Here is a 20266-nt window from a genome sequence, read left to right as displayed (position 1 = left end):
TTTTAACTTAACTCTCTCTTTTGGAAAACACCTTTCAAAGGTGACACTAGGTTCAAGTGCAAATGTTTATATTTGGTTGAGGAAAGCACCCAATTGTTCTTGTTGTCACATCTAACTTTCCCATATATAATTAAACATCTTCATGAAATCGACTCTAAAACTGCATTGCAGCTATGGTCACTAAGAGGCCATTGGGCAACAAGGAGCTGTGGAAGTCATGTTGCTAGCAGGATAAGGTCTTTTCCTCTTAAAGTTTTTATTTTCACAAAAGAAGAATTTTAGAAGCTACAAAAACTGGTGCAACAAAACTGGTGGAAAATAAGAATAGCTTTAGAATGTCAGCCCAGCACATTAACATTAATTAACCTCTGTAACCCTAGCTTCTAGAACACACACCAAGCCATAAGACAACAGTACTGGAATATTCCATACCAACAGAAGAATCTGTACTCAGAGGCCAAACGAGAAGAGCTCAATACTCTTTGCAGGCTAGCAAAGTGACCAAAAAAACGCCTTTCTATTTTCTCCACAATCCCATTCAGTGTTTTTTTATCCCCCTCCCTCCCTCCCTTCCTCCCTCCCTTCCATCCATCTTCTAATCCAAATACATTATTGACGTTTATTGGTTAACTCTTATCTAGTATTACAATAAAAAGGAGCCCTTTGATTAGAAAAAGACAAATGTGGGTTTCATAAGAGATTGATTCTAGAATGCCAATGTGGTTCTGCACTGGTTGAGTTTTATATAAAATGAGTGAGTTGGTTCTATCATTCCTAGTTGGAAATTTTAATCTTTAACCTCACTGAATGGAAACTTACAGTAAAACAGAAACAATCACTGAAAATTCACTGCGTTTACTTGGCAAAAGTAAAATGTGAGCGAGTAAGCACTCTAAACCTGGGAAGGATAGTTTCTTAATAAAACAAACAAAAACCTCAACCTGGTACAGTAACTGCATTTTATTCACACACCTGTCTATTGCTATTTCTGGACCTGCCATTTGTTTATTTGTTTTTGGTTCCTTTTAGTTATATCTGACAGTAGAATTCATTTTGATATAAATGTACAAGCACGGAATGTATCTTATTCTAGTTAGGACCCCATTTTTATGGATGTACATGATGGTGGGATTCACTATGATGTATTCATATAAGATGGACCACCTATTTAAATAGTCAGTGACCTAAACATAATAAGGAGGCAGGCAGAGCAGGTGAACAAATAGGAACAGTGAAGGACAGCAGGGACACTTAGAGCAGGTCAGAGTGTCTCCAGGGGGGCGGGGAGTGACGCGGTCAATAACTGGCTGCTTCCTCTTCCTCCATGGATTAAATACAGGAGAGGACAAAGGGCATCATGTTATGAATGTCTACTCATTGTCAGAGAAGTCTGTACTTTGCACATTTTTGAGCAGGAAAAAGGGCATAGGATAATATGTACATTGATTCCATTTCATAAAAGAAAACAAAGCAATATAACAAAACACAAAGATATGTGCATGTTATTGTATGCATAGTAAAAAGGTCAGAGAAAGACATACACTGATTTATTCAGGGTTACATGAGGCCTGGGGTGGGTGAGTGGGGAGGGAGGGTAGGATAATATCATCTGGACTAGGGGTCAGTGACCACTGCAGAACTTGTATCCCTTGGTACCTCAGAGGGTTGGTTCCAGAATACCTACAGATAACAAAATCTGTGGATGCTCAAGTCCCCTACATAAAATGGCATAGTATGTTTTCCCATGTATTTCAGATCATCTCTGAGTGACAAGACAGTTTAAACAGGTGCTTTACATAACAACTGGAAATAAGGATGGGGACTATGTTTTCTCTCTGGAATGCGAATCCACTCTGTGTGTCTATCTTTTCTCTCTCTCTCTCTCTCTCTCGAAAAAAGAAATAAGTGACATTTGAAAACAAAATAATATTCTGGCACTAGCTTCAAGAGAGAGTTCCTGAACTTCACTTCATCAAATTCCCGTAAAAGAAAAGTGCAGCCAAGCACAGTGCCAGATTGCTTAGCTTTTCACCTGGCATTCCTGTAGAGCTCCACCTATAACCCTTTGAAATCCAAAAGGAATTTTCCCTGATCTGAAACCAGCAGCACCAAGCTCCTGTACTCTGCTCTCCAGTAAGACAGCCTCATGAGCAGAAGGACCACATGGGGATGAGGGTCAGAACAAAGGTGGGATCAGGAGAGGGGGGGGATGCACATTGATGTCCAACAGAGGTGATCTATAGCACAATAAGGGAGCTCAGGCAACCCAGAAATAGACCTCAAACACATCCTTTATGGGGAATGAAATGATCTGTGTGAGATGGAAACTAAACACTTAAGTTTCCCAGAAGAATTCAGCATAAAGCTGTTTTTTTTAAAAAAAAAAAATCACAGATCTGTTCATGGTCCCCTGCCCCAGATGTATTTGCAATATCTCAACTCACTGGTACTGACTGAACCCCCTGAAACTCATCAGGGGTATCAGGGCAAGAAATTGAAGAAAATCTCAAAGAAGGGCAACATTTCTGAGACCTGCTACCTTAATGGACCCAAGGCTAGAAATCATGTGGATTCACTGAAGAAGTTGAAAAATCTCTAAGCAAATATCAAGACGTCCTGCAGAGGGATTTTCTAAGAAACTGCACAATTCCTTAAGAACAGAGTGCAGAGAGGGGAGGACAGGACAATTCAGAGAAGGAGCTATGGTGATCACCCAAGAGGTTCACAGCGGACTCAGGGTCCTTGTCTTGCAGAAGAAAGAGGACCCGGTTCGTGCGACACATGCGCAGGCGTGTGCGCGGGCACGCGTGGGAGGGGCTGGTGGTGCTTGGCGGGAAGGCTTCTCACCATTTCTCTTCCTTGCCTCCTCCTTTGTCACTTTCTGCTGTGCCATTACGATCTGGGGTGAGCGTCTCCCTGAGCTGGGCTTCCCTGATTCGTTGCTGATGACAGAGCCAGTCTCACTGGGCGACCTGCTGGAGGTAACCATAGCAACAAGGGAGACCGTGTAAGTTTCGACTAGAACAGCCGCCTCTCAAGGTTATTTGCACAGTTGATGTCTGTAGCCTTTCGTTCCAGTTTTACCAGCAAAGAAGAAATGATACAAGAAAAGAAGACAACAAAACCCACCCACACTGCTGCATGGGTGAGGCTGGGGGTGCTGAAGCGCACTCGCCCCTGCCCGGCTCCGCAGACAAGTTAGGGGAGCTCAGCCCTCAGTCCCATCGTGGTTTCCTTAACACCCTGGTGGCTATGGATGGAAACAATGGCCACAGTGATTGTGTAGCACGTCCTCCTTTCAACACAGAGCACTTTTGATGCTGAGTGTTTGAATCCCCTGGGCGTCTTCAGACATGTATAGAACACAGTTCTCTTTGGCTATTCTCTTCATGGTATTGACCTTAAAAACTACAGATTAAGTCACCCCACAGGGTCTTCACTCTGTCAGGTCTCTCTCTCTCTCTCTCACACACACACATACACTTACACAAAGGAAAAATATAGTGAACATTTCCCAAACTGAGAGGGGTGTGTGGAAATTTAACTATAGGAACCATAGGAACCTTTAACTATAGGAACTAGTAAGCACTTCTATTTTGAAACTGCCAACTTGAGCTATTTGTCCCTTCAGAAATATGTATCGTACCCATTCTTTGTGCCAAGCATCATACCAGGTAAACAGGTCTATAGACACAGTGATGCCAATCCATATTGAGCACTCTCATCAGGAATATCTTCTGTGTGCCAAGGACTATGCCAAGTACTTCCAGAACTGGTCAAGAGTCACTAGAATAATCCCCTGATTTGGTGACGGCCAGCCTCATACAGAAGAGGGGAACATGAAGCTCATGACCCTGAAGAGAGCTGTTGGGGCAGAGTTGGGCAGTGGTGAACCAGCCAGGAAACCAGGGCTGCCCTTCCACCCACACCCCAGAACACCCTCCTTCCCTGACTACAGCAGCAACCCCATTGAGGGCAAGCCATGGACTTCTTTCCTTTCCTCAGGGCTGGACTCCAGCCTTCTGGAACTCTGGAAAAGTGGACTCTCAAAAGTCCCCCATAGGTTGGCACTCTCTGAGCCCTCAGATCATGCCACTGTGGGTAGACGGAGCACAAGGACCAACCGCCTGTCTCCTCTCTATGGAAGATGGTCAGCAGGCAGCTACCTAGATAGGACTAGCCTCTTGGTCTTCTACTGTCAGTTGTCCAACTAATGCCAAAAAAATACTGGCATCTGGATCCTACAACAGAAAACTGACTAGAATGAAAGCCCCTGACCTACAGGCAAGCAGCTTCTTAGGTAGATGCTATGTGCCCTGCAGACACTCATTTTCCTCCTCCTCCTCTTCCTCCTCCTCCTCCTCCTCCTCCTCCTCCTCCTCCTTCTCTTCCTTCTTCCTCCTCCTTTTTCTCTGAGAATTTAGAGTTCTCAGTTCTATACACATTAGTACCTTAAAAGCCACCAACAGTGAATGTTGGGATACTTACAGGATAAGATAGCATCTGTTGAGTGTTCTATAGAACACTAGAGCCAAAGTTCCACACACCCCTCTCAGTTTGGGAAATGTTCACTATATTTTTTCTTTGGGGATTCTAAATGCACATTAGCATACAAAAGGCTTTGATCAGTTCTATCAAAAATAGGCTCATCTAGTTCCATTAGCATTTAATATAGCATTTCCCCAATTTATTTGTCCACAAGTCTCTTTCACCATGAAACCTTTTAACATCCTATAAAAATACTAATACAAAGGGTATAGTCTAGGAAAACATGGATCGGGCATTAATTTGTTGAATATGTATTATTATTTATCTAATAACTATTTGTTCACTGAATGCTGGATGTCAAAATTCACATACACAGAGAAGACATATGCCCTTGGATTGTTTTCAGAATCTCATAGTTAAAGGTACCTACTCCCCCCATTGGTTTTATTGGAACAAAAAAGTTTTCATTTAGGTGCAGACAGGAAGGAAAAAAATCTCTTTGTAATCTGTTTTTACATTTGCAAATTACTTAATGATTTTTGGTGGTATTTTCATACCCTTTCCATTCCTTGATGCTGAATCAATTTTCTGACTCCTTGTTCTCATTCCAAGGAAAAGTGTCAATGACTAAATTTCTATAGAGAAAAGCTAAGTCTGCTGTATTTTTTGCATCAGTTTGTAGAGCTCTGTTTACATGAAGTCATCGACTCAAAATTCCTGGTCAAGGGTTGAGGTTGTGGAGCAGTGGTAGAGTACTTGCCTCACCTGTGTGAGGCACTGGGTTTGATTCTCAGCACTGCATATAATTAAATGAATAAAATAAAGGTCCATCAACAACTTAAAAATATTTTTGAAAACCTCCTGTTCAAAATTCCCATGCACACAGGCAACTCACATAACAGTAATATAAGTGATTTTTGAAAGCACAAATGCACCACCTGTGGGATTGTAGTTTTACACTATTGAACTCAGTGGTCCCCATTCTGAAGCTATGTAGAGGTGGAGACGAGAGGAATTCTTTGGGGTGGGAACTAATCAATTGATGAACAATTATGGCCAGTCATTAATTTAAGTGCCCTTTGCAAATGGCTGAATATTCCTATGAGGTTGGTTCTCCATTCTGGCCTATCAATTCCAGCCAGAGACCAACAAAATAACATCACCAAGACCCTACATGGAAGAAAAAGATCCTTTTGCCACACATCAGGCTATCTAGAAGTGACTGAATCCTCAGATTTCTGTTTTAAAATAATTTTAAAAAATAAAACATATTAATAATTACCAATTAATTGGTTTCCCCTATTTTTAATCTGCAACCCTTCTTTTGGTCATCAAACACACCCATCCTGTGAGGCCCTACAGTCCTTATCGAACTGGAATGAGGAGACGGATGTGGCAAGATAGGGAAACCAGAAGCACGGATTTAGTGTTTAAATTCTTTCTGAATGATCTTGACCATGACTTGACCAGAAATGAGGTTTCTCCCAAAGCCTAGGCAGTGATATAGTCAATCCTTAGTAAAATTATATTTTTATAGTAAAATAATGAAGCTAATAACACATGCAGCAGTATAGGCATTATTTTAGTTATCTGTATTTACCTCATAAGATCATATTTCTTAATAATTATTTGATAGTAAATAAATGAAATCAGCAAGAGGTGACTCCTTACTAATCCAAAAAAAATGCTTATTCTAAAATTTTGTAAAAAATTAATCTTTCAATAATTTACTCAACTCCAGTAGACCTCTTCCTGGAAGTGTTAATATCCTAATTTTAGTAATACTAATTCTTTCTTTTCAGTATCTCCTGAATAGGTAATAAATAAGTTGTCAATATGTCTTTATCATACTTGGCAAAGATAAGGATAATTTGCTACAGGTATTATTATTACTTGCAAGTCAGTTCAGATAAATCATCTATTGCTTCTCTGTACATTTCAACTCTGCTCTTCTCAGGGTCTCCCACCTGCTTAATCCACTGCAGTAATGGTCACAATTTGTTTATACTTCTCTATAACCAAGTTTTGTGGCCTTTTCTCCCACACTGTCTCTGAACTTGATCATATGACTTGCTTTGGCCAACAGGACAGTAGCAGACATGACCCAAGCAGAGACTTGAGAAATGCTTACATTTGGGGGCTTGTTTTTCTTGCTGCCCTGGGAACCTTGGGAAGCCAGGGCTAGCCTGTTGGAGGATCAGAGACTAGGTGGAGAGAGGCCCCACTTACCTGGGCTACCCCCAGAAAAGGCTATCAGCAATGAGTCAGCCTAGCTGACTTGATCTCTATCACCTGACTGGAGATGCAGGAGCAAGTCCAACTGAGACTGAAGAACCAACCAGTGGAGCTCAGCCCAAACTATCAGACCACCAAAATCATAAGCCAAATAAATGGTGGTTGTTTTAAACAATTAAGCTATGGAGTGGGCGGTTACAGAACAACAGATAACTAATGCACATTCCTTCAACTTTCTTTCCTGCACAAGGTGAAGTCCAACCCTCTTTTTGAGGTATCAAGAATTTCTGAAAGAAAATACAAGGTTCCTGCTTGACTTACTTGCATATCTCTAGGCATCTCAAACTCTCCATGCCCATATCTAAACTCTTGATCATCCCCTACAACATTCTTCTTCTTCAGTCTCCAACAGAATAAATGGATAATTCATTCTTCTCAATTTCCATATCCCACAACACTCTATCAGAAAATCTTGTCAGCTCTTCCTTTAAAATATTTCCAGAATCCACCCACTTCTCACACAATGGCCCAATGGTCCCCATGCCTTCTCACCTGAACCACTGCAATAACCTCCTACAGGTCTCTCTGCTTCCACTCTGCACCCCTGCGGTCTCTTTTCCACATAAAGCCAGAGTGAGCCTTTAAGTCATGTTGTGTTGTTGCTCTTCTCAAACCCCTCCAATGATTTCTGACCTTTATTCAATAAAATTCCCAGTCCTGACTTTGGTCTGTAAAGTCTGCCATGAGCAGCCACAGGTAACTTCTCCGACTCCACCACTACTTCCTTCCTAGTTCACACCAGCCTCCTTGGCCTTCTTGTTCTTCTTTAAGCACATCAAGGAGTTCCCTCCTCTGGGCTTTGCACATACTCTTTTGTCTACTTATAACATTCTTCCCACAATAGCCTCCTGGCTGACACCTCATTTCAACGGGTGAGGTCCTTCTTAAATGTCATTTATCAGAGAGGTCTTCCCTGGCTGCCCACCTCAAACAGTGCTATGCCCCATTCCCTCCACCCCTTTGTTGCATTTCGGTTTTTGTTATGGTTTGGATCAAGAATGTCCCCCAAAAGCTCATGTGTTAGGCAATACAGCAGTGTTCAGAGATAAAAAGATTGGTTCATCAGGGATCTGACATCATCTGTGGAATAATTCACTTGATGGATTAATAATTTGAATGAACTACAGGAGTATGGTGAAAACAGTAGGTCACTGGGGGCTTGGCCTTGGGGACTATATCTATCCCTGGCCCTTCCTGTGGTGCTCTATCTGCTTCCTGGCTGCCATGACCTGGGAAGCTCTCCTCGACCATACCCTTCTGCCATGATGTTCTACCTCGGAGCCAACTAACTGTAGGCAGAGTCTTTCTATGAGACAAAATAAATCTTTCTTATAAGTGTTCTTTTCAGGTATGTTAGTCAAAACAACAGAAATCTTGCCAACATAGTTTTCTTCTTTTATTTTATCCATGGACCTTTTCTATTTCTCTATTTGTTTATTGCCTGTTTCTCCACACCAGGTTGTAAGCTCTGTGAGAATAGGAACTTTGCCTTGTTCGGAGAAGTATTCCTAGTGTCTGACAAACAGACAGCAAATAAGCAACTGTTGGATAAAGGGAGGAAAGAAGGATGGATGCAGGCAAGACGTGGCTTTTCTACCTTGATAGTGATCTCAGGCAAGGGAGAAGGGGTTGGCATGAGTGTTGGTTTTGCCAGGCAACAGTGCCTGCCATGGGGATCATGACCTCTTTATGAGGCCAAGTCCTAATAATGAGTCTTTGCGTCTCTAACCTAGCCTCTCCCGTCTATCTAGATTGTATTAAAAGTAGTCCTTCAAAAATGCAGGCTGCAAATTGGTGCAGCCAATTTGGAAAGCAGTATGGAGATTCCTTGGAAAACTGGGAATGGAACCACCATTTGACCCAACTATAGGTATATAGTATACTATATAGGTATAAAGTCCTCTTCTTGGACTATACACAAAGGACCTAAAAATGGCATACTACAGGGACACAGCCACATCAATGTTTATAGCAGCACAATTCACAATAGCTAGACTGTGGAACCAACCTAGATGCCCTTCAATAGATGAATGGATAAAAAAATGTGGCATTTATACACAATGGAATATTACTCAGCACTAAAAAATAACAAGATCATGGCATTTGCAGGGAAATGGATGGCATTAGAGCAGATTATGCTGAGTGAAGTTAGCCAATCCCTAAAAAACAAATGCCGAATGTCTTCTCTGATATAAGGGGGATGACTCAAAATGGGATAGGGAGGAAGAGCATGAGAATAAGACTACCACTAAATAGGGAAGAGAGGTGGGAGGGAAAGGAGGGAGAAGGGGAATTGCATGGAAGATGGAAGGAGATCCTCATTGTTATACAGATTACATGTATGATGATGTGAGGGGAAAAAAAAAGAAGTGTGTCACATTAGATTGGGTAGAGAGAGGTGTTGGGAGGGGAGGGGAGGGGAAGGGGGAATAGAAAGGGTAGCAGAATAAAATAGACACTAGTATTGCTGTATGTATATACATGACTGCATAACCAATGTGATTCTACAACCTGTACAATCAGAAAAATGAGAAATGATACCCCATTTGATTCAAATGTATGAAATGTCGAGATCATTGTACTGTCATGTGTAACTAATAAAAAAAAATGCAGAAAATAAAAAAAAAATGCAGGCTGGCCTTCACTGTCTTCCTGGAGAACTTTCAGTGTCTAGAGAATAAGGGTCCATCTCAGTCTGGGGCAGTCAAGACCATATACAATTTTAATCCATCTTCTTGTTTCATCCTTTGCTACATCCCAAATCACTGTGACCTCTAAACTCCAGGAACATTCACCATTCAGAGGACATCCCTTTCCTTCCTTCCCAGCTCTTTCAGATGGATGCTTTTCTCTCTTCCCAGGACTCAGACCCTTCCTGCCCTCAGGCCTGAGCCAAAACAACCTGCTCCATCCTGTCTCCCTGGACAGCACGAGGTCCTCCCTCCTGTCTACGCCACAGCCCTTTACTCAGACCCCACTGCAGGCACCCACACATCAGCATGCTTAGTGTTCCATTATTTATCTCTGTCTCCTCCATCATGAGATCCTTGGGGTCAGGAATCAATCTTACACATTCTTATAGGGCTCCTAATGCCTGTCAAATGCTCTGTTCATAGTAAAAATTTAATAAATGGTTTTTGCTGAAATCAGAGAAAATACAACAATCCTGAATCAAAGGCACTGCTTTTTAAGCGACATTAAAAACGCAAGGGTGATATTACCGCCAAATTTGTTAGAGCAAACAGAGAGGCTGAATCTCCACTGCTGAGGTTGAGCCACAACATAAAGCCTCACAAAGGGCAGCTGGAGTGAGCAGGTATTGAGATTCTGTGATCTCCCTTAGTCTCCTTTTCAATATTCAAAATGAGCTTGGAGGGGAATTTTTAAGGGGAACAGCAGAATTCACTTGAGACACACAGTTCCTCTCTCCATCCATTATTTCTCTTGCTGACACTGAGAAGCAGCAGTGGGCCCCGTGCCTACCTTTTTCTGGTTTCCGTGGACTTGGCTGTCTTGATGGTGCTCCCGTCCTGAGCGATGTCTCTTTCCTGAGGAGCATCTCTAACGGGCAGGGGGAGGACTACCGTTTCCTGAGTCACAGGGATGACCTCCTCATCTGCCCCTTGCTGGCCCAGGTGCTGCTTGGCATAGTCAAAGCCTTGCACAGGCTGCAAAGAGGACAAAGGTTTGTCATATTTCTAGAGAAAAGTTTTCTAGACAGGCAGCGACATGCATGTGAGGGGGCCCAACTTAGCTTTCTGATGAACCAGAGTTAACTCAAATCCCCATCACTATTCTGTCTTGCAAAACCAGAATCTGTTTTAGTTCTTTCCAGGTACAGAACCTCTACAGAAAAGACTTGCTCAGAAGAAGGAAGAGCGTAAACAAGATGCAAATAGGTATGTGAGAATGAGAATAAACTTCTTCCAGGACTTGAGACCATTTTTTTTTTTTTTAACTTGGGATTGAAACCAAGGGAACTTTACCACTGAGCTACATCTCCACCACTCTTTATTTTTATTCACTAAATTGCTTTGGGCCTTGCTAAATTGCTGAGGTTGGCCTCAAACTTGTGATTCTGCCTCAGCCTCCCAAGTCTGGCATTAGACCATTCCTTTTAAGTCAAGGATACTCATAATTTGGAACAGTTGTTAATTGATATATTAAAGTATTCCAGATCCTATTATCTCCTGCCTTGAAGTATTTGACTCCCCTTGAACTCTGCTCCCATATAAATTTATTGTGTAATAACAAATGCATGGCTTTTCCAAGTCATTTGGTCTCTGAACGTCCATTTTCTCATGTGAAAAATGAAGGCAATCTTATCTGCTTTGCTTCCACCATCCCCGAGTATCAAAGTGGAACACAAATCTGAAAACAGGGAAACATGGTACCACATGTGATTAATAACAACATGTATCTGAGGGCATCACTCTTTGATCTAGACTCCTCCCTTGAGCAGACTGGCTGTCCTATAATTCATTCCTGGGAAATTAGTAAGGCTTTTATTGTACAATATCTGAAATTCCAAGTGAATAAGACAGTTGAGGGCAAAATCCAACAAGCAGCTATTAGTAGGGTAGTGAAAAATCAGGAAGAATGTTTAAACAATTCCTGCAGCATCTCTATTCCATTTTTTACCCCAATGCAGTATGGTACAGAGTTGAAGCGGGACAGTGTGATGTTGAATGGCAGGTCCAAAAGCAGGCTTCCTGGATTCAGATCCTGACCCAACCACGCATTAGCTGAGTGACCTCAGGTAAGTGACTGACATTCTTTGGCATCAGTTTCTTCACCTGTAACATGGAGATAATAATAGGGATAATAATCCCCATGCCATGAAGATTAAGTAAGTCAAGCTCATCATTTAGCTAAGAGCTTGGCACATAGTAAGTGCTCAATCATTGGTGTTAGTTATGACCATCTACCTTCCTAATAATCATATCCCAGGTGAAGTGAACTTTAGCCATTCTCTTCCAGAAAATCTGGAGATGAAAGTCAACCCCTACCATTTAGAGTCTATCAGAACTTGATATGACCAGGAGCTCCTCCTTTGGCAGCTAACTTGTCTAAGAAGCACACCAGATTTAACAATCCACCGTCTAGAACTGTGGCTGACCTGTCAAACTTCACTACTGTGTCCCAGAACAGGTTGGAGTTTTCTTGCTGCATCCAGCAAAGATTGAGAGAAGACAGGCAGCCACATGCATGTGATAGAGCCCAACTTAGTTTTTTGATGAACCAGAGTTAACTCAAATCCCCGTCATTACCCTGTTTTGCAAAATCAGAATCTGTTTTAGTTCTTCCCAGGTACAGAATCTCTACAGAAAAGACAGAAGGCTGCCCATGGCTTTGCTGTGGACAGTCTCCCCAATTCCCTGGGGAACTCACTCTGGGATGAGTGGTCTCCCTTTCTGAGACACACTTTCTGACCCCTGTGTGACCAGTGGCACTTGGATGCCAGGACCAGATTTGAGTTTATGAAATGGTATTTGCTAAGGGAAGACTGTGTCCTCCTCCTCCCTCCCCTTTCTGGGTGCTACAGGAAACAGAACCAAAGGAGCCTTTGGGTGTCTTGATGAAGTCCCTAGAATACCAAATCACCTGCTCCTCCCACAACCAACTGGTCATTCAGATTCAACTTCTGGATATTTCTGGAAGCTGTTTCACTGTCTCTGGCCTCCACCTTGTGGCGTCCATTGGACGCCTTTCCACGGTCACCCTTGACAAGTCTCCAAGGCTACCTTAAAACCATATCTGTTCACGTCACTCATTCAATAAAAATGCTTTGTGTCCACCAAGCTCTTTGGCAAGGCATTCAAGGCCCTTCACATTTTGGCCAAATGCACTTGCCCAGTCTTATCTTCTGTTGGCCCCTTTTCTGCCACCCCTCCTTCCCCCCATGATCCTATTCACTTTTGGTCCAACAACACTGGTTCGTGTCAGAGACTCTGCTTAGAGATGGAGATGTAACTGGTTTCTCACCTGAAGAAGCTCATGATTTCAGCCTCATTACTATTACGGGTCCAGGAGTGGACACATCATACAAATCACCTCAATGCAGTCTCAATATAATATAAAAAGATAAGTATTATTGAGTCTCCATTTTATAGATGAAGAAACTGAGGTTTAGAGGAGTTAAGCTCACACAGCTGCTCTGTGATAGAGGCAGCATATAAAAATCCATGTGACCCAGTGTCAGGACATCTACCTGTTGCTTGAAGATTCATCCCAGGGCCCCTCCTTCCCTTCTGCAGGTACCATCTTGGTTGGGCAGCTTCTGGTTGGTCTTTAGGGGCACTGGAAGCCTCCAACAGCTAAGATTTTCCAAGAATCTAGTAATGGAGAGAGGAGGCTATGGTCCTGTCTCCCCACTCTCCCAATTCTCTCTGGATTTGGCCCCTGACCCTTCCCTGGATACTTCAGGTGACTAGTTCAATTACAGGTGTGTGGGAACAGGGACAGTAGGGAACAACAGCTTAAAAGGTGGTCATTGTTATTAGGTTCATCATAAGGATTCTTACCTATGTTCAATATTTACAGCACACAAAATACTGATACCTCATTTTGTCCTCACAATGAACCCATGAGGCAAGCAGGACAAATGTCACAGTCTTAATTTTCCCAGCAGGAATACAAAAGCTCAGAGAGATTCAGTCAGTTTCCCAAGATCACACAGGTAAGTGGTGAAAAATGAAGACTCTTTCCTCACTTTTCTGACTCCCAGGGTAATGGTCTTCCAACCTTTAACTTGCACATTATCTAAGATTAATTAATTGCCTATTGGGCTCACCCTAGTGACTCCCAACCTGAGTAATACAACCTCATGAAGTATATTCAGTTAATGCAATGAGTTTTATAAAATTGTCAAATAAAAATAATCCCCAATGATTTCAAAGACAGACATATTACCAAGACCTATTAAGAAAAAAGCATGTGCAACAATAAAAGCCAACTTGTATGAAATATGTATTACGTACCAGGCAGAGCTCAAAGCAGTTTACATATTACTTACTTACTCCCCACTTACTCCCCACAACAACCTATCCATGAATATTGTTACCACCTCCATTTTACAGATTGGAAAATCAAAGCACAAATAGGTTAATTTTAAGTACCTTTCCTGAGTTCATACATAGTATGTAAAAAAAGAGGAAACAGTTGACTTAGGACCCAAATGTTCTGTCCCAAGCAGAAATTCATGTCAACCATTGCCGGCCCCCCGAGCTCCATCCTGCACCAGATATGGCCCTAACTACTTTCTCCCAAGGATGTCTGTTCCAGGGAGCAATGTTCTCTTTAATTATATAAGGAGGAAACTGGGGTTGGCGGGGGTGGGGGAGGTTGTAAATCCAGTGACAAAGAATACAGAGAACCAGGAGGAGGGGAAATACAAACATCACCTGCTCGCATTTACCATTTTCTCAACATTCCACCTGCAGAAGCCCAGTTGGTAGCCTGGTGACCAAGGGGAGGTCTAAGTACCTTGTCTCTGAAGAAGGGGTGCAGGATCCACGCACTGGCCTCAGCTCCCAGGAAAACCACGCTCACCTCCTCTGCTTAGCATGTTAAGTTTATTACTGAGTCTCAGAAAGGGTCCCCAGGACTTCTCTGGCACGGCATCCTGCATGCTAAAGACGCAGTGATGTCCCCGGGGCCATCCACCTCGCCTATGGATTGGTGGCAAAGGCTAGCTTTCTCATTCCTCCTTGTCCCTTGGCATGGTTGCATTCTGCTCACACACACACGCGCCGGGTTGTGAGAAGCGATGCAGCCACTCTCTGCTCTCTCAAACACTGCAGTGTCCCTGGCTTGCAACAGCAGCACTGCAGTAAGACAGAAGCAGTTCCACTCTGCTGCTTTCCCATGACAAAGGGGCTTTGGAGATCTTAAGTGCTTCGCCTAGCCTTGTCGAGGGAGAAGAGATTCAGCAGCATCAAACACAAGAGAAAGCAATCAGCTCCAGGGACATAAATTGACTTGGTGTTTGACATCAGCCAGGTACCTTAGGAAGCATGCTGCATGGGACACGCACACCAAAGGAGCTGTGGAAAGCCACAGTCATCTGTCCCAGCTCCAGACAGCTTCCAAGCCAGAAGGGATGCTGCAATCGTGTGTTGCCCAACTCATCTTGGCAGATGAGTAAGGTTTTGGTTTAATCTGCAACACAAAGATGCCACTTCCCACCCCGACGTGGCATGTTTTACATTCCTGGACCCAGCTGCAATTAGATTCTGGTAATTACTGTCACGTCTGAAAGGCTCATGTTGTAACCCAGCTAAGACAGAGTGAAATCCTTCTTGTTGGAACAGTTGGTACCCTCCTTACCAACATTCTGTGGCGGGCGTCTGGCAAGCAGGTGCCTCTGCATCAACAGAAGCAGAACAATATTCTTTGGGGTTCAGCTTTTCAATGGAAAAGTGTTCAATCAAGCTGCAGCTTCACAACAGGTGTGTGGGTTTAGGAAACAATTAAAAAAAAAAACCTTGATTTGCTGAAGTGAGGTGTGATTAGGAAGAAAAAGTGAAGGCATGTATGCATGACCCCCAGCAAGGACGGTCACCACGGCCAACTTCCATTCCAATGGATATGAAGCATGAAGGGTGACTGGCCATTTCCACACAGACCAAGCTCGGAGGTTCAGAGCAGGCAGCTAACACTCCCTGCCCATATCAGGGGTCAGGTAGGTATGGCATGTGCAGATGAGGGCTCCAGCCACCCTTATGCTGTTAGCTATACGACTTTGGCCCAACCCCAACGCCTTCCTTTCCCTTGGGCTTCTTGGCAGTTAAATGAGGATAATAAAACCTGCCCCGACTGTGACCTACCTCACAGGGCTGCTGTGAGGAACACATGGGGTGAGAAACCTAGAAGAGCCAGCAAATTGTACGACATTATTTAAGCACTGGGTGTCACAGTTAGGCTATTTCCCTCAGAGAACATCACGGAGCAGCTACGTGACTAGGAAATCAGCCTTCAGAACTTCCCCAGTCCAGCCCCCTCCCAGTTACCAGATGTGCAGAGATATGCAGGTGACAGAGAGGGGACGGCGCTCCAGGCCAGGCATCAGGAGAGCCTTGGAACTGATGTTTGATGGGCATCCAGCACTGGCTATGTTCCATGTCTATCACGGCAGCCACTGAAGAGAAGTCACTCCAGTGGGCGGAACAAGGAACAGTTTGAGAGCTGACGTGCCCCAGGGAGTGACAGTGACAGACACTTCTTTCTCACAGTTCTAGAGGCTGGAAGTCCAGGAGAAGGGGCTAGCATAGCTGGACTCTGGCAAGGGCCCTCTAGCTGGCCACAGAAGCCTACTTCTTGTGTCCTCACATGATAGCAGAGGCAGGGAGAGCTCTAGGACTTCTATTACAAGGGACCTAATCTAATTCCTAGAGGCTCCACCTGCATGACCTAATCATCTCTCAGAGGTCCTTCTACCGACATCACGGCATCGGAGGCTGGATTTCATTGTATAAATACAGGAAACACAAATATTCAGACCACAGCACGCTTGATGCTCCGGTCAGTTCTGCTACTCAAAAAGCATTGAAGGAATTACGTTTCACATGTAAAAGAAGGGAATCTGATTAAATTAAATTATCTCTAAAGTCCTTTCAGGTCTCTCTAGTTCCTAGTTTTTTGCGTCTCGGTTTTCTCATCTGTAACATAATGGTCTTTCCTCCAAGCGATGCTGTGAGGATTAGAGAATTGCTATCTGAAAACCGGTTGGATGCATTTGTGGCCAAGAGTGAGCGTCAGATAAACATTAGTTATCCTGTCCTGATTATGAAATAAAGGGTCTCCTTCAAATGAGACGATAGCCAGGCACAGTGACACACTTATGTAATTCCAGCAACTTGGGAGGCTGAGAGAAATGTCGGATATTCAAAGCCAGCCTCAGTAACTTAGCAAGGCCCTAAGCAAGTTAGTGAGACCATGTCTCAAAATAAAATAAAAAATAAAAAAAGGGTTGAGGGTATAGCTCAGGGGTAAGCGCCCCTGGGTTCAATCCCTAGTGCCAAAAACAAATTAAAAAAATAAACAAGGACTATAACAATGGCTCTGAAGACACCTGCAGTGGCCACACAAGCCAAGAGGGAAAGGCAGGCAGAGCCTCTGCAGGCCTGGGCGCCTGTCCTCTCCCCACTGCCCCCACATACCTTTGCTCTCTGCGGCAGGTTTATCATAGTGTCTGGCTTGAAGTCGTTCTTGTTCTTCCTACAGAGCACAGCAGTGATGATGATAATGATGACCGTGACCACGGCGATGGGCGCCAGCACTGCCGCAATGATCCACAGGTTGTTAGGGGGGTTCTTCACCACAGCTGTGGGAGAGAGCCAGCAGGAAGCAGGTGACAAGGAGCACTGGGAAGAGGGAACCCAGACAGAAATCCTCCCAGCCCCAAGTCAGGAGATGGGAGGAGGCAGCGATTAAGAGGGTTCAAGGTCAGAACGCCTCTGCTTCTGCAGCTGCAGCTGTGTGACCTTGGTCAAGGGACCCAAGTCTTCTGAGTCTCAGTTTCCTCATCTGTAAAATAGGTTAGTGTGATGTTTTCTTGTGCTCCCTAGTAGGTACTCAATAAATTCTAGCTTCTACTATTATTTAAAAACAGGAGAAAAAAACATGATCAGTGTTGATTTTCCTCAGTGGTCATGTCCAAGGGTCAAAAAGGGAGAAGAAAAAAGAAACCTGAGGATTAGAAGTGTGTGTTGGAGACAGAAGGCAAAAGCCACCAAGAGGGGCTGGAGTTATGGCTCAGGGGTTGAGTGCTTGCCTAGCACGTGTGAGGCACTGGGTTTGATCCTCAGCACCACATAAAAATAAATACATTTTAAAAAATAAAGGTATTGTGTCCATCTACAACTAAAAATATTTTTTTTTAAAAAAGCCACCAAGAGATGACTCTAAATATTGAAGGGAAGTCACCCCACGAATGAGCAATGAATAAAATACAACATGAGCAGATGAATCTCCCCTGGAAAACTTAGGAATGGCTCAGTCAATGGAAAGGATCAGCCTGTCCTCAGAACTAGAGTAAGGAAAAAGTAAGCAGAGTGCTTGTCGGGAGGGACAATTAGTGCTGAGAGCAGCAGGTGTCTTTATGGGGCTGGGCGGGAATGAATGAACCTGGGAAGGGCTACAGGGTGATGGTTTTCTGTAACATGAGGGCTATTTGGGTGACACGGCTGTGTTTACCCAAAATCATCAAGTAATGCACTTGAAGATACATACATTTCACTGTATGTAAATTTTTCCTTAAAGCAAGTCACAAATGAATGTTGATCTCTAATCAATGATATGCATACTGAAGTGGATTGAAGTCCCTCATGTTTGGAACTCACTTTGAAATGCATCCCCCAAATACATAGACGGATGGATGGAGGAATAGTTAAACCCGTCTATGATAAAAATATTGTAAAATTCTAATTGTGGATTCCAAGCAGTAGGTCCATGGGTGTTTGCTGACAATTCTTCCAATGTTTTGGTAAATTGGTTAGGAAAATGATAGAAACAGGAGATGAAGGAGTCTCCCCCAGAATCATTGATGGGGATTCTTGGAAAACACTTCAGTCCAATCAAAAGGACTAATATGTTTTCAGAACTGAAGTAAAGAAAGCAGTAACTTTAAAAGAAAGTAACAATCTACATCCAAGCACGGTGGAGCATGCCTGTAATCCCAGCAGCTTGGGAAGCTGAGGCAGGAGGATCGCTAGTTCAAAGCCAGTCTCAGCAGCTGTGAGGTGTTAAACAACTCAGTGAGACCCTGTCTCTAAATAAAAATACAAAATAGGGCTGGGGATGTGGCTCAGTGGTCAAGAGCCCCTGAGTTCAATCCCTGGAAGAAGAAGAAGAAAGAAGAAGAAGAAGAAGAAGAAGAAGAAGAAGAGGAAGAGGAAGAGGAAGAGGAAGAGGAAGAGGAAGAGGAAGAGGAAGAGGAGGAAGAGGAAGAGGAAGGAAGAAGAAGAAGTAGTAGTAGTAGTAGTAGTAGTAGTAGTTTAACAGTCTACAGACTAAATTAATGAAAGGGAGTGGGGTCTGTAGGAATCCAGAGAAAAACTGAAGGGTAGGCAAGGACTTGTTCACCCTGGGGATGTGTCCCATGGCAGATGTGGGTAAGCTGGCCAATGACAGGTCTATCCTAGTGGCAAGATGGCTGATTCAGGGCTGATTCAGCTTGGTGATGCTGACCCTGGGTACCACCCAACAGGTTTTCTAACCAGATAGGGTATCAGCAAGTTAGAAGGAGAAGTCCCATCTCTGTGGTAATTGTATTTCTAGCCCATATTTTAACTCTAGTTTGTATATTCATTTCTTGTAAAGTCTGGTTAGCCTGAGCTGGTCCTCATCCTCCTTGACTCTGAAGACTACTAGACTTTAATGCTCAGGACCTAGACCCTGGAATATAAAGACCCCCCTGGTAAGCACCACGTGGGGAAGGCCTGTCTGAGGAGCCCGCCAGCCTTCCTCTCTGAGTCCAACCACCTCCTGATTTCTGCAGGTTCCTTGTTAACCAAGGAACTTGTCATCTGGCTGCCCTTGGGCTTCAAATACTATTAGTACCAAAGAACTTCTTCGTCTACAGTTTTTAATCAATCAGTGATTAATCACATTATTAACTTCTGAAAACAGCTCATTAGGTAATGTGCTTCTGTTGACATTACACCCTTAATTGCTACTGCTTTTAGCAATTCAGTATTTATATGTGAGTTTTGTGCCATTAGCATTTTTTAAAGCTCAGAGCTTCTATGAAAAATATCAATATACTTCTTTTGGCTAGGCTATTTTATCCCGATAGAGAAAAATGTATAGCATACCCCCCCCCAATAAAAGCACATATCTACATGGAATAGAATATATATATATGTATATTTTTTTTCCCATTCACAAGAATGAAATATTTGCATGCTCTGATCTTACTCAGTTTTATTGTCTTGGTGGATGCCATTTTTCTTGGTGCAATATGTAAAATTCCCTCACCTCTATTTCAGTGGGGAAGAGAATAGATTTATCTTATCTTATGTGCACTAATAACTTCATTTAATGGTCAAAATGTTAGGTCAACTGAAGTCATCCAAACCCAATATATTCATTGGCACATGATCTGAAGGTACAAAGACATGCACCGAGGTGAAAAGGAACAGTGGTTACTTAAATCGCAAGAATTTCAGGAGAGGACAGAAGGGAAAAGGAGACGCTGGGTTCTGAGTGCTGGGCACAGGGACAGGTCCTTTGTCTGTGAGCTCTTCTTATTCCAGTTTGCAGGTGAGGAAACTGAGCCCAGGGAGGATGGACACTTTGATAGGAAGTCATTTCTCTAAAACAAATAGTTTAAGTTGGTTCTGAATTAACACATATGAACAGAAGTGTGAGCACACATACACACGTGCACACACACACACACACAGTATTTGTCAGAAGAAATGAAGTCAAAGGGTCTAAATAATCTAAGCACAGAATAGACTATTCTCATGTGGACAGCTGT

General features: G+C 43.2%; 1 protein-coding gene across 6 annotated transcripts in view; it reads right to left on the bottom strand.

The window, feature by feature from the left end:
* The window catches only part of Kiaa1549l (KIAA1549 like), a 269091-nt gene that overhangs the window by 67242 nt on the left and 181583 nt on the right, over window positions 1-20266 (bottom strand). For 4 of the 6 annotated variants that reach the window (XM_058583160.1, XM_058583163.1, XM_058583168.1 and 1 more), the window contains 3 exons: window positions 16944-17107; window positions 10267-10451; window positions 2848-2975 (listed from right to left, as the gene is read on the bottom strand). In XM_058583160.1, the coding sequence (XP_058439143.1) occupies window positions 2848-2975; window positions 10267-10451; window positions 16944-17107 (477 nt within the window). The remainder of the gene's footprint in view (window positions 1-2847; window positions 2976-10266; window positions 10452-16943; window positions 17108-20266) is intronic. The other 2 variants (XM_058583165.1, XM_058583173.1) reach the window with 1 other exon arrangement.

The sequence above is a fragment of the Marmota monax genome, unplaced genomic scaffold (genome assembly GCF_021218885.2).
Source record: "Marmota monax isolate L192 unplaced genomic scaffold, Marmota_monax_Labrador192_F-V1.1 WCK01_AAM20220418_F8-fsc00047, whole genome shotgun sequence".
NCBI classification, from domain to species: Eukaryota; Metazoa; Chordata; class Mammalia; order Rodentia; family Sciuridae; genus Marmota; species Marmota monax.
The sequence above is the reverse complement of the archived record's forward strand: the minus strand, read 5'-3'. Positions and strand labels throughout refer to the sequence as shown.